The sequence below is a fragment of the Cordyceps militaris genome (assembly GCF_000225605.1).
Source record: "Cordyceps militaris CM01 unplaced genomic scaffold CCM_S00001, whole genome shotgun sequence".
Taxonomy (NCBI): Eukaryota; Fungi; Ascomycota; class Sordariomycetes; order Hypocreales; family Cordycipitaceae; genus Cordyceps; species Cordyceps militaris.
This window is the reverse complement of record NW_006271969.1, coordinates 4952784-4964992: the sequence shown is the minus strand read 5'-3', so window position 1 is coordinate 4964992 and position 12209 is coordinate 4952784. Positions and strand designations below refer to the sequence as shown.

The 12209-nt window shown below is 55.9% G+C and overlaps 5 protein-coding genes across 5 annotated transcripts; 1 reads left to right on the top strand and 4 right to left on the bottom strand.

Moving 5' to 3' along the window:
- Positions 1 to 787: 787 nt before the first annotated feature.
- On the bottom strand, positions 788 to 2311 carry CCM_01540 (adenylate cyclase, putative; the record flags this gene model as incomplete). Its single annotated transcript, XM_006666696.1, has 1 exon — positions 788 to 2311. One exon carries the CDS (start codon positions 2309 to 2311, stop codon positions 788 to 790), a length of 1524 nt encoding a protein of 507 aa, XP_006666759.1.
- Positions 2312 to 3397: 1086 nt separating this feature from the next.
- On the bottom strand, positions 3398 to 4065 carry CCM_01539 (DNA-directed RNA polymerases I; the record flags this gene model as incomplete). The annotated part of the gene is made up of 4 exons (XM_006666695.1): positions 3398 to 3434; positions 3491 to 3610; positions 3671 to 3937; positions 4028 to 4065. 4 exons carry the CDS (start codon positions 4063 to 4065, stop codon positions 3398 to 3400), a joined length of 462 nt encoding a protein of 153 aa, XP_006666758.1.
- Positions 4066 to 4628: 563 nt separating this feature from the next.
- Positions 4629 to 6227, top strand: CCM_01538 (C2H2 transcription factor (TFIIIA), putative; the record flags this gene model as incomplete). Its single annotated transcript, XM_006666694.1, has 2 exons — positions 4629 to 4710; positions 4774 to 6227. The coding sequence occupies 2 exons, from the start codon at positions 4629 to 4631 to the stop codon at positions 6225 to 6227; spliced, it is 1536 nt and encodes a 511-aa protein (XP_006666757.1).
- A 503-nt stretch (positions 6228 to 6730) lies between these two features.
- Positions 6731 to 8488, bottom strand: CCM_01537 (ZIP metal ion transporter, putative; the record flags this gene model as incomplete). Its single annotated transcript, XM_006666693.1, has 3 exons — positions 6731 to 8167; positions 8235 to 8365; positions 8422 to 8488. The coding sequence occupies 3 exons, from the start codon at positions 8486 to 8488 to the stop codon at positions 6731 to 6733; spliced, it is 1635 nt and encodes a 544-aa protein (XP_006666756.1).
- Positions 8489 to 9638: 1150 nt separating this feature from the next.
- On the bottom strand, positions 9639 to 10721 carry CCM_01536 (uncharacterized protein; the record flags this gene model as incomplete). Its single annotated transcript, XM_006666692.1, has 1 exon — positions 9639 to 10721. One exon carries the CDS (start codon positions 10719 to 10721, stop codon positions 9639 to 9641), a length of 1083 nt encoding a protein of 360 aa, XP_006666755.1.
- Between the last annotated feature and the right edge of the window lie 1488 nt (positions 10722 to 12209).

Genomic DNA, 12209 nt, shown 5'->3' with positions numbered 1-12209 from the left:
AAGGCGGCGGGCAAGGCGGCGGGCAAGGCGGCGGGCAGGGCGGCGGGCAAGGAGGCGGGAATGATGGAGACCTTACTGAAGTTATACTAGACGATATATCTCGCATCTCAGAGCAAGACTCAGTTGCTGTCATTTCAGTGGTCGAGGCCAATATAGGCGCTTGAATACAGACTGCCTAATAGGAGCGATCGAAGAAGCTTATCGATTTCATCCAAGACTTTACCTAGCGTCATATCTTTTGCCTTTCAATTATGATCTTCAATATCAGTAGAGACCGCCTGAAACAATTCCAGCACAGTATTACAGGCTGACCCGGCCAGATCCATGCTGCATAGCCGCGATATTTTTCCACGGGCTGTGGTTTCGCGCGATGGGATCGTGGCGTCATCCTGGTCATGTTTGCCCAAATGACCACGAAAGGAGAGCAGAACTCTGTCATTTTGTGAGCTACGCCGAGGCGAAATTGGCCAGGAATCTCTTGGAAAGCGATAAAGATCGAGATTGCATCAACCATCTGTCCGCGGTTGCCAGGATTTGATGAATCGAGCATCCGGCCCTGCACTGCTACATCCTCCCGAAAGCAAGTCCGGGGAGAAAGATCGTGGCCGATTGGCTGTCAGAGAAAGTGTAGTGCCAGAGGTCACGACCTTGATGGCGCAGTCTGATATTTTTCAGGCAGGTTGTCGTGACAAACTTCCTTTACAGGTACAAAAATTATGTCAGCATAGAACGGTCGCCGGTATGGAAAACTCACATGGATAAAAAAACTGACCTGGTCTATGATACATTAATGACCAACGCTTTGTGCCTTTGTATGTCGGTTCAGTCGCACCGAGCACGTGATAATCAACGTTGTACAAAATAGAATGGTCGCGAGGAAAAATGGCAAAGCCATCCACTTCCCACCAACGTCGAGACCCTCTCGAAACACGGCGGCAAGGACGGGACCAGCCCCAACTTCACTCAACATTATAAAGACCGAATATGCCGTGAAGAGCATAGCAATATGTGACGAGTCAACCATCTCGGACGTCATGCTGCGGAAGGCGAATTCGTACCCACTGCCTAGCTGAAGAATGACCAAGCTGGCGACGAATAAGGCACTGCTACCAGCGACAGTGAGAAAGGCGCTCCCAACCACGATGAAACACAGGCTACCGATGGTCATCCACCAGTCCTTGATAATGGGGGCCAGCTTGCACTTGGCCAGTAAGACCTGGCTGATGGCGGGAAGCACGGCCGCCGTGAGGACAATGCTGACGACGCCCTTGATGGACGCCAAAAAGGACGTCTCGGCCAGGGTCCATCCAAAGCGTTTGGCAGCGTATTGCTGTTGCAGAGTACCGCCGGCCGATCCCAAAGTCGTAAAGACTGTGCTGAAGAGCAAGATCCCCAGGGTAGCATTGTTGAGAAAGATGACTTGGGTTACCATCTTGGTCTGCTTGATCACACTCGAAACCAGGGGCCGCACATCCCACCAGGCGTGCTTTGTCGGGCCCACGTCTTCCTGCAAGGCACTCTCGCGCGCACGCCTCACCGCAGCGTCGCTCCGCGTCTCGGGGATCATGGCAGTCAGGACAAAGACCAGGAGCCAGAGCGCGATGCCCAGATACAACGCGAACCAGGCGCCGCGCTGCATGGCGAGATACGTCACGGGCCCGCCGAGCAGAGTGGCGGCGTGGGTGGCGGTGCCGAGGTAGAGGATGGCCGTCGCGCGGTACGCCTCGCTCGAAATGTCACTGGCAATCGTGTACAGCAGCGCGCCGTACGTGGACGCGCCACCGCCGAGGAGGAAGAAGACGCCCTGCAGCCAGATGAAGCGGACCGGCAGCACGTCCGGGAAGCTGTACACGACAACCTGCCACAGCAGCGCGAGCACGACGCCCAGGTTGGCCAGCTGCAGGATGCGCGTGCGGCCGTATCGGTCGGCCGCGATGCCCCACGGCACGCCGGTGAGGATGCTGGGGATCATGATAAAGGTCAGCTCCCAGCCGTTGACAAAGGCCAGCTCGGCCTGCACGGGGTTGCTCTTGCAAAGGGGGTCGCGGGTCAGGTCCGTTCTGGGCGGCAGGTCGGGGAACAGCTGCCGGCAGATGAGGTTCTCGCGCAGCTGCATCACGGGCGTCGTCGCGAGCGCGTCGCCCATCATGAGGCAGAAGAAGCTCAGCAGGCACGGGATGGCGATGCGCAGCCGCTGCGCCGCGGTGCGGTTGTCGGCGTCGTCGTCGGGGACAGCCGCGCCGCCGCCTGTGAATTGTGCGGGTGGCAGCAGCGGATCGTGTTCAGCCGCAAGTCTCTCGGAGTCGGTCATGGTGGCGGTTGAGCCAATACGATGCCCCCAAGTCGGATAGACGCGAGACAGCTTGGTCTCTTTTTTTGTCTTTTTTTATCCTCAAGCTACCAGCGCATCGTTTAGAGCAGAGATAAAAATTAATTCTTCCAATGGGATGTATAGGAAAAAGAGTAAGCGACAGCCACTTTTCAGAGTCCGTTTCGAATTGTGAGACGGCCAACCAAGAACCACCAATCAAGAACGCGACGTTTGAAACCAGGGCTAATAAAGCCGGGTTCGCTAATCATGACGGGTGGGCGCGCAACCTTACTTTGCTGCTGATTTGCTTGGCGGACTCCAGACTGGGCCGTTGGCTCAAAGACGCCATCCAAGTTTGGCGGTTACATCCGTGGGTAAGTTGCTGACGACAGCTCGGCCTTGGGTGCGTGATCGAACAGCTTCAATGTCTAATCGGTTAGTTTTATTGCAGACAAAGGATCAGATGTCCTCATTCATTGCAAGCCACATTAGACTCAGCGCGATGCGGAGCCTAGTTCAGCCTCCTTGAGCAAATATGAGTGAATAGTAGTTAAGTATGAGCCATCATATTCAGTATAGCTAGCTACGCGGGAAGGTGCATGCGAGCGCACGGAATTGTTGCCTTCAAAACATTTGCTTCGCCTTTTTTAGTCACCGGAGTACGCGATGCCTGGTCGACTTATATATAACTCGACATACTCGACTTTCTCTTTTATTCTGTCCCTCTTGACATGCGAACCGATGTCTTCAACATGATATTATTTATATATAAAAAGTACACAAAAACATTTTTGTTTTTCGGTTATTTTGTAACGCCGTGCTCATGCATTCGTAAAAGGCTTGCTAAAGAAGCCTTTCCCCAGTGCTCTACTAGCATGCCCGACGAGGCAAGGCAGAGCCGCGACTTGCGCACCGGTTTGAAGTATCCGCATGGCTTTCCGCCTTGCATTCCGATTTCCTAAGCCGGCCGTTGAAAGTTGATGCGCTGGTGTCGAGGCGCTCGTGTGTATCTGAGCTTGGTCATTGTAGGAAGCCGCGGTCGTTCGCCGTTTGCCGCATGCCGCCCTGATGTAACCATCAGAAAATCTACTGAAGCAGCTCTTCGCAAGTCCAGTCCTCGTAGCTGTAGTTTGGTTAGCAGTGGGCAAACAAGATGCCTCGAGGGAGAGAAATACGTACTAGCCATCCGGCAGGTATCGTCGCACAATCAGAGGAATCTTCTTTTCACGGAGCTCCTTGATGGCAATCTGCAAGGGATCCGTCTCGCCTTCCAGATCTACCAGAACTGGAGCGTTCATGCTGCCGTCGATGACTCGTTAGCATTGCTCTCAGTCATGCGCCAAGGAGGTGTCGTCGTACCTAATCTGCAGGGCGCGGGTGCCCAGGATACGCGCCCTCTCGTATTTTGTCATGTATGGTGTCGTATTGCGATCCTCGTCGGGAATCTTCTTGTCCTTGCTCGACTTGTCGGCGCGACTCGCGTTGGCGGCCGCAGAAGGGTCGCCCGAGACGACAATGTTGTCCTGGTCCTCGCCATTCTCCAGCTGGTCCTGGTCGTCGTCGCCCTCGCCGGCCTCGGGCTCGAAGAACTCGGTCGCGTCTTCTTCCTCGAAGATGGTGTCGTCACTGGCAGATGGCCACGTTAGCATAGGGCGGCGCATGAAGAAGAACCTCCGGCGCAAAGCAGCGCGAGGATGCGGGCGCGCAACTGCTTACCCGCCACCACCGACATCGTCGTCGCCAAAGTCAGACATTTCCAAGAATCTCTGGTCAAAAATAGAATCCCAATCTTCCGTCGGCGAATCGCTAGGCCGCTCCGAGTTTGATTTTAGGCGTGGTTCGGATCTCGTCGCTAGGTTGTTGAAGCAGCTCGTGAAAAAAGGCACGGCGGGATCTCGTCCAGTGGTAGAGTTTTTCCGGCGGGCGCGACCCCCGAAGCCCACTGACACTGACGCAGCCAACAAGCACCACCGCCGCTATGTTACCTAGGTACCTACCTAGGTAGCTTATGGCCACCGCGCTACGTCGTAGAGGGAATTCACAATGCCAGCATATAATTGTAAATTGGACCATGTCGATTTAATATCTACTGTTATTCTGTCATTTTCTGAGAATTTCATGATTGCTCTTGATAGGGAGAGTGTTTATCGTATGAGTTCAAGCCTTGGTAGAAACCCACCACGGTATCGTCACGAGGATAAGCCCCACAAACTTTTTTCAGACACCGCCTTAATTTTTGTTCTGCCACCTCCAAAACGACCATCGCAACTCCAATATCCTGCTTCCCAGCTCATGTCTGGCATGTCATGAGTACATTATGAATAAGCGAAGCCTAGAGACCGATTTGCTCGAGGCATATCCAGCCAAGCGGCTACACGACGACTCCATCGACAGCATATGTATGGCATCATACCGCACCGGGTTCTTCCTCCCGCCCAGCCGCTGACCCCCGTCCCTGCCAGATCCCATCCTCGACGCCGGCGAAGACGATGTGACGACCGCCGAAACGCCCAGCTCCTTTGCGGGCGACCTCGACTCGCCCATAACCGTCGCCACGACGCCGCGGGCCAAATTCCCGTCGGACCTCAAAACCCTACCCTGCACGTGGCCCGGGTGCCCCAAGACATTCAACCGGCCGGCGCGGCTGCGTGACCACCTCAACTCGCACACCAACTCGAGGCCGTTCAAGTGCGGCTATGCGGGCTGCGACAAGGACTACATCGAGGACAAGCACCTCAAACAGCATGTCAAGGCGGTGCACACCAACGAGCGAGCCCACGTCTGCGCGCGGCCCGGCTGCGGCAAGAGCTTCGTCACTGGCACCCGGCTCAAGCGCCACCAGGCCGTGCACGAGGGCGCCGACCGCTTCCGCTGCCCCGACTGCGGCCAGAGCTTCCGCAAAAAGGAGACGCTGCACAAGCACGTCCTTCAGGCGCACAAGGGCGAGTCGCCGCACCAGTGCGCCGAGCCCGGCTGCGACGCCAAGTTTGCGTCCCAGGGCGCGCTCAAGCGGCACCAGCAAAAGCTCCACGGCGAGCTCAAGTTTTGGTGCAGCGAGTGCGCCTTGCAACCCGGCCCGGACGGCACCGAGAAGCACGTCGGCTTCACCACGCACCCGCTGCTGCTGGCACACATGAAGCGCGAGCATCAAAATTGCTTGTTCTGCGACTTTACGTCGGCATCGCAGGCCGAAATGGTGACGCACATTGACGTCCACCACTCTGGCAAGACGGTCGACGACCGCCGTACCTTTGTCTGCGAGCACGCCGGCTGCGTCAAGAGCTTCACCAAGCGCTCCAACCTGCGCGCCCACCAGCGCACCGCCCACGAGGGCTTCCGCTTCGTCTGCGGCGAGGTCGACCTCGCCGGCGTCGCCGGGCTCGACGCCTGGTCCAACGACCTCGGCTGCGGCGACAAGTTCTGCACAAAGGTCCGCCTCGAGGACCACGTCCGCTATATCCATCTCCGCCAGGAGCGGCCGCCCAAGCCCAGCGCCTCCGCAACCGGAGACGGCGAGGGCGAGGCCGACGTGGACCTGATTGACGAGCTCTCCGGCGTCAAGATGCAGGTGAAGAAGCCCATTGCCTGCGCGCTCTGCCCGGGGGTGTTTGCGCGCTACTACGACCTCGAGGCGCACGTGGCGGCCGCGCACGCGCCGCCGGTGCCCTCGGGGGACGACCTGTTTGCGGAGAGCAGCGGTGGCGCCGAGCACAAGTTCTTTGCCGAGGCGGAAGGAGGTGGCGGCCTGTTGGGTGGTACCGGCGACGACGACGAGGACGACGCCATCTTTGCGGCCGAGATGCACTACGGGCCCCCGCGGGACGAGTGGCTGGACGACGAGGCGGGCATCATGCTGTTGGCACGCAACTCGCCGGCGCTGGAAGCACACATTGATCCTGCACTAGGCAATGTATAGAAGGGCTTTTTTTCTTTTTCCTTTGCTATTTCTCTATTTTTTTTTTGGACGAATTTGCAGTGTTGAGTTTTACGACACTTTTTTACGACCAACACTGACATAAGACATGGCGGCATATAAGCACAGGCGTATTTATTATGATTGATTATGGGTTTTATTACTCGCTACAAATGATGAAAAAGTTTCATGTTTTATATTGCAGTGGATGATAATGCGCACATATCGGCCGTCATGTAGACGAGAATCTTGGCACATTATTCATTATTTCCTACTTGTGTCGCTTCCCTATGTACGCAGCTTAAGTCCGCTTCTTCGCTCAAGAAGAACTCATGACCCCGTTCTATGCCGAAAAACGCAGATGCGAAACCCTTGTTCGCGAGCAAAACCATGATATGCAAATCTGTATCCTTGAAAATAGAAATGGATATAGGATGCACATACCCGTAATGAGCAGAATCCTGTCCCCGAAAAATGTCATCGCGTATTTTCCCGTGACTTTACCTCTAATGCCCTGCAAAGAGAGCGTTGGACAGGCCCAGGACCGCCATGCCCAGGAACCCGAAAAACATGCACAAATTACGGTTGTGATTGAGGCTCAGGCCTTCAACAAACAACTGCAGGGCGACGCTGACCATGATGCCTGACGTGGCTGCGAATAGGCAGGCGTAGGCGACGGCGTTGGGTTGCATGTTGGTCCTGTTGGCGAGCTTAAACCAGAGGGCGGCGATTCCAGCACCGAAAGGTTGGGACAAGCCGCCGAGCAGGGCGGACCAGGCCATGGCTTTCCAGCGCGATCCGAGAGCCATATACAGCGGCAGGCACATGGTGAAGCCCTCGGTGATGTTGTGCACAAAGAGCGCCATGAAGACGTTGAAGCCGAGCTCGGGGTTCGCGTGGTTGGTGGCGTACGTGATGAAGCCCTCGGGGAGCTTGTGTAGCGTGATGGCGATGGATGTCTGCAGGCCGATGGAGAGGAAGGCGTTGGTGGGTACATGGTGATGGTGCTGCGGCGCCTCCGTGTCCTCGGCGTGGCTTGCAGCGCACGAGGCGTAGTTGTGGCCAGCCTCACTCACATGATCGCGGCCGTCTGCGATGCTAGGATGTCCCTCGTCGTCTTCGTGGACGCTTTCTACCGGGGGGCGCAGTACGGCATCGCGCGATGTGGCGCGGCTGGTGCGGTACATGGGGCTCACGAGAGACTCAGCATAGTCGTGGTCGGGGTCGAGGTTGGTCGAGATGTGCGGCGGATGGATAGCGCCCATGGTAGTTCGTAGTCGGGTCTGTGACCTGCTAGCTTTCACGGCGCGGTACGAAATATGCTTGAAGCATTCCTGGCCGCAGGGGTCAGAGTAGCCGTAGCAAGAGCCTTCTTCGTCGCAGGACGATTTTGTATCTTTTACAAAAGACATGACGCGCTTTTGGACCTCTAGCATCGACGGTCTTCGGGGAGCGTCTACATCCTCCGTCATGGCACGGCCGCGGCCTCGGAAGGGAACGGTGGCGTATTTCGACGTTGGCAACAACGGTGTCGTCTCGATAGCTTGGTCATGAGCGAACCCGTTTGATGTTTGAACGTGGGGGTGCGCTTGCGCATGGGGGGACGGCAAGCGCGAGCGTCTACTGTGTGACAAGGCAGAAGACGCAGAGTTGTGTGTCTCACCGTGGTGAGGCTGGCTGTGGCTGTGGCCGTGGTTGTGGCCGTTGCTGTGAGATCTTTGGCCATCTTCGTCGTCGAAAGGCGAAGAGTCCTTGTGAGTGTGGTCGCAGTCGACGACATGTGAGGGCATGTGTTGGTGTAGGAACCGTGACACAGCTTGGATACCGATGAAACCGCCAATGAAGCAACCCATGATGAGAAGGGCGGCTTTCTGATCATTCCAGTGCTCGCCTCTGAGGTATTCTCGGGCCTCTGGCAGCATGACATATAACGACGAGAACATCTAAACGGAGACAGTGTGAGTTAGAAGGGGCCGGGAGAGGTGACCAGTGGACTTGGTGACAGCTTACCATGACGCCGAAGCTTAAACTGAGAGAGCAGGCAAGAAAGGCATTGCTTTCTTGAATGCGAAAGGTGGACTTGCCCGGCAGCAAGCGGATGAGAATATCAACACATACGACGCTCGCCCCAAAAATACAGGCTGCACGCGAAGGGATTAGCATTGTAGCTGCGGAAGAGTCGCTGCGGGAAGCATACCAATGCCGCTGATGAAGCACAAGATCCATCCGCGGACGTCGTTGTCGAGTCCGGTTGTTGAAGCCATGGCGGGCAGCGGATAGCGCTCTGAGAGCACTTTTTCGCTTTGGTAGTCAGTCTGTTGACGAAGCGTGCGAGGCGGTGGGCGGTGCTGTCGATGATGATGATGCGGTGTATTTCAGGGCAGCCAGCGCCACAGGAAGAAGCAAGCAGCGATGATGGAGCTAGTAGAGCCGCCGTGTCGAAAGGGAAAGATGTCCGGGAAGTAATGATCGGAGCTGCATCGAGACAAGCCAAGGAGGAAAAAGGGTTTCACAGTTCAGGCACCAGTCCTTTTGATGATAATGTTGGATTCTGCAGTGTGTGACCTGTACCTTTATGTGGCAGCCGTCGCAGCGCGAGTTGCTGACCTTTATGAAGGTCATGTCATGCAGTCGCCTAGTTTAGGAACCTTGATGGCTTTGAGGGAGGCAACCTCCAACCCAATGAGGGTTGGTTTTTTTGCGGCGCTTTTGCCAAGGCGACAGACAGGGTACTGGTACAAGCGGCTCCAGCTGGAGGCCGCACTTGCGCATGTACCTACCGTACTCTTCTTGCCCGCTGCGCGCTGCACTTATCTTGCTACCAACATACTACTAAGTAGTCAAGGGCCAAGGTAATCACTATGTTGACCAACGTGCTTCAAGAGGCCCCCAACACTTGATCCAACACAGCAATCCAATATCTACATGTCGGTGAATCAGAATAATGTCGCAGACATTGGTACCATTTTATGATGCAATGACACGCATCCGAGATATCCACTGATATCGCGCTACGGATACAGGGATCACCTGCACGTTGGTGGTTGGTGGCTGAATCCTTCGATATTTTTATCTGCATAGGTGCATTCGTAGACTTGAGGTTGTTATAACTAGAAAAATTGGCAACCCGAAAAAGAAGAACCCCTGGAAAATACAAGCATATTCTTGTCGTCGCTTTGATGCTGTGCTGCCTAGGATGGCTGCGGCACGACACGGCCTTGTTGTATGTACCACACCCAGTACATTTGAATTAACTACTAAATGATATGCTACATATTATATTATGCTTTAAATTAGCAAAAAAACGAAACCCCTACCCGGAACCAAGACTGTCACTTTGCGACACACACAACCGCTTTCAAATGCAAACTCTCGTAGACTGAAAAACACGCAGCCACGCAACAAACGCCCACTTTAAAATACAACCTTGGATGCAAGACTCAACAGCCAAGCGGCGTCATTCCAGCTACTCTCGCTCTCCTTGGGTGGAGACAGCTTGACCGCGGGCAAGTTCGTGATGCCTTCAATGTGTCTGGGTGTTTGCGTGCCGCGCCTGCCCTCTTCCTCCTCCTCGTCTTCGCCCTCGTCGCTGTCGTCATCGCCGTCCTCCTCAAATAGCGACCAGCCGATGAAGCTGGCGATCCAGGAGCCCTTGAGCGCCTTACCCTCACGCATGAGGCGGCGGATGGCAGCCTCGTCATCCAGCTCATTGTCGCGCTCCAGCTCTTCCAGTTTCTGGTCGAGGTTGACGAAATCGGGCCCGGAGATGGCATCGTCGACCGGAAAGTACGAGTCACCAGCGCTGCCCCGGTCCATCGGCGTCAGGGCGGCGCTGCTACGAAGGGCGTTGTGATCCATGCTCTGCGCGCGACTGGCGAAGCGGCTGGTGCGGCGACTGAGGGCGGGCGAGGACGCGTCGTCGGTGCTGCCGCGGCGGCGCTCGCGAGCCCGCTCCTGCGCAAAGGCGTCCTCGCTGTCGTCGCTGCCGTCGCGCAGGGCAGTGAGGCTCGTGGAGCTCTGCCGCGAGACGAGCCATGCCTGGCCCTTGGACTCGCGGGCCTCGGAGCTCAAGAGGGCGCCGGTGCGTAGCATCCAGTCGCTGTCGTTGCGGTGGCGGCTTGTGAGGGTCGAGGCTTCGTCGTCGGCCGCGCGGCGTCGCCGGCGCGGCGTTGATGTGCCGGAGCCGGCGCGGCCGAGGTTCATCGAGGACCGGCTCTTGATGAGGGACTCGCTGTAGGGCGTGCTGGTGCGGTGCTGGGAGCGCGAGCGCGGCGTGGCGGCGGCGTGCCCGAGGAATCGCGGCGTCGTCGGCGCCGACTTGCCCTCGAGGTAGGACGAGGTGAGGAGCCCGCCGCCGCTGGTCAGGTCAGCGAGAGAGTCGGGATCGTTGAGCGGCAGCTTGACTGTCAGCGGCGCGAGTGTCAAGTGGTTGATGTTGGTGGAGGAGCGGTTCTTGCGCCGGGCGCGGTCTGCGTGCTGGTTGTAGGCCAGATCCATCTCGCCGTGTGTGTGTATCTGTAGCGCCAGCAACGGCCGTACTCTGTTGATGGGATGAAGTTTGTCTTGGAAGCCAATGTCTGGCAATGTACGTAGTTAGACTGTAGTGCTAGGCTAGACCAGTGTGGTGCCAAGCTTGGGCCAGTAGTGACAAACAGGGAAGCGGTGGGGTTACTTGTATTCGGGTGTAAATGATAGGTAGTTAGAGGCGGAAGGTGAGAAGAGGTATGACTGGTGTTCCCGTATGGGAGGCGGGAATGGGAGCTATTTTATGCAAGTGAGGAAACGAAAAATTTCAGGTTTCTGGTCTCCTCGGGTCGGCCGATGTGGGCGGCGAGCAGCGGCTATAAAGACAGACCATGGCTGGCTTGGAGGGGGAGGAGGCTACGGAGATGGTGCAGTAGTGCCAGGCGATAGCTCAAACGTCAGCCACCAAAAAGCAAAGCTGGGTTGCTGGTTAATACACAGCTGCAGTACCTAGGATCAATGGTCCCGGATCAATTTCTCGTCGACGCGGCATGTCAGTTCATCCCGACTTTTGCCATTGAGCATCGGGTGTTTTTTGCGGTCCTGGTTGTAAAAGCGCGACCGCTGATAGGCTTGCCCCAGCGGTATCCGGAAGCTGGGGATGTTCCACCGGACCACCACTACGGCGATCAAAAAATGCCCTGTAAAGCGCCGAGGCAACGAGGCTGTGGCGCGCCTGGCTTGCCTCGACAGCGCTCTGGCTGTGGCTCCCGTAGAAGGCTAGTGAGCTTTGCAGCACTAGATAAGTAGCCTCAGTTTTTCTTTTCCGTTCGCGTCTCCTGTTTCCTGGATTAGCTGACGCCACTTGGACTCGAAGTTGCCACTTGAGGTATAGCAGTGCTTTGATATTGACTACGGTGTTGCTGCATTGTGCGTGTGGATAGCGACGACCTCAGCAGTCGGGTTCTATCGGCTTGACCAGAAAGTCACGCTACAACAACACAGAGTCACTGCGTATCAGTGATTATATTTCGGATTGTAATTTTTTTTTTTTTTTTTTTTTTTNATTTTTTTTACATATCAGCATCACCACAAGCCTCTCGTCAGTTCGTTCTCTCTTTACCTGTGTACAATAGTGAGCTTCAGTGTCACCACGTGACCTCTCCACCTTGCTCCCGCCTGTGGCGAAAATTTTTGCTACTACCAACTCAGTAACGTTGCGGGCTGTCAAGCGCCCGAGTACACTAAAACTCGGACACTTAGTACAGCGCCAACTGGTGTATCGTGCTGAGCTCTTCGGGCACCCAATCGCTGAGGGCCCATTGTGGCTCAACGGCATCCACACATGAAGCGTTCTGTTTCCTTTCGAAACCGTATCAGTCCAACTTAACAGGGAATTTGGGCCTTTTTATCTAATTTATTCCCATTTCCTTTCTTTTTCTGTGGAGGGGCGGATCTACGGAAAACTCGGCGCGCGGCTGCCACACTGGTCTACCCAACCGTCTGTATCAAACAGACGAG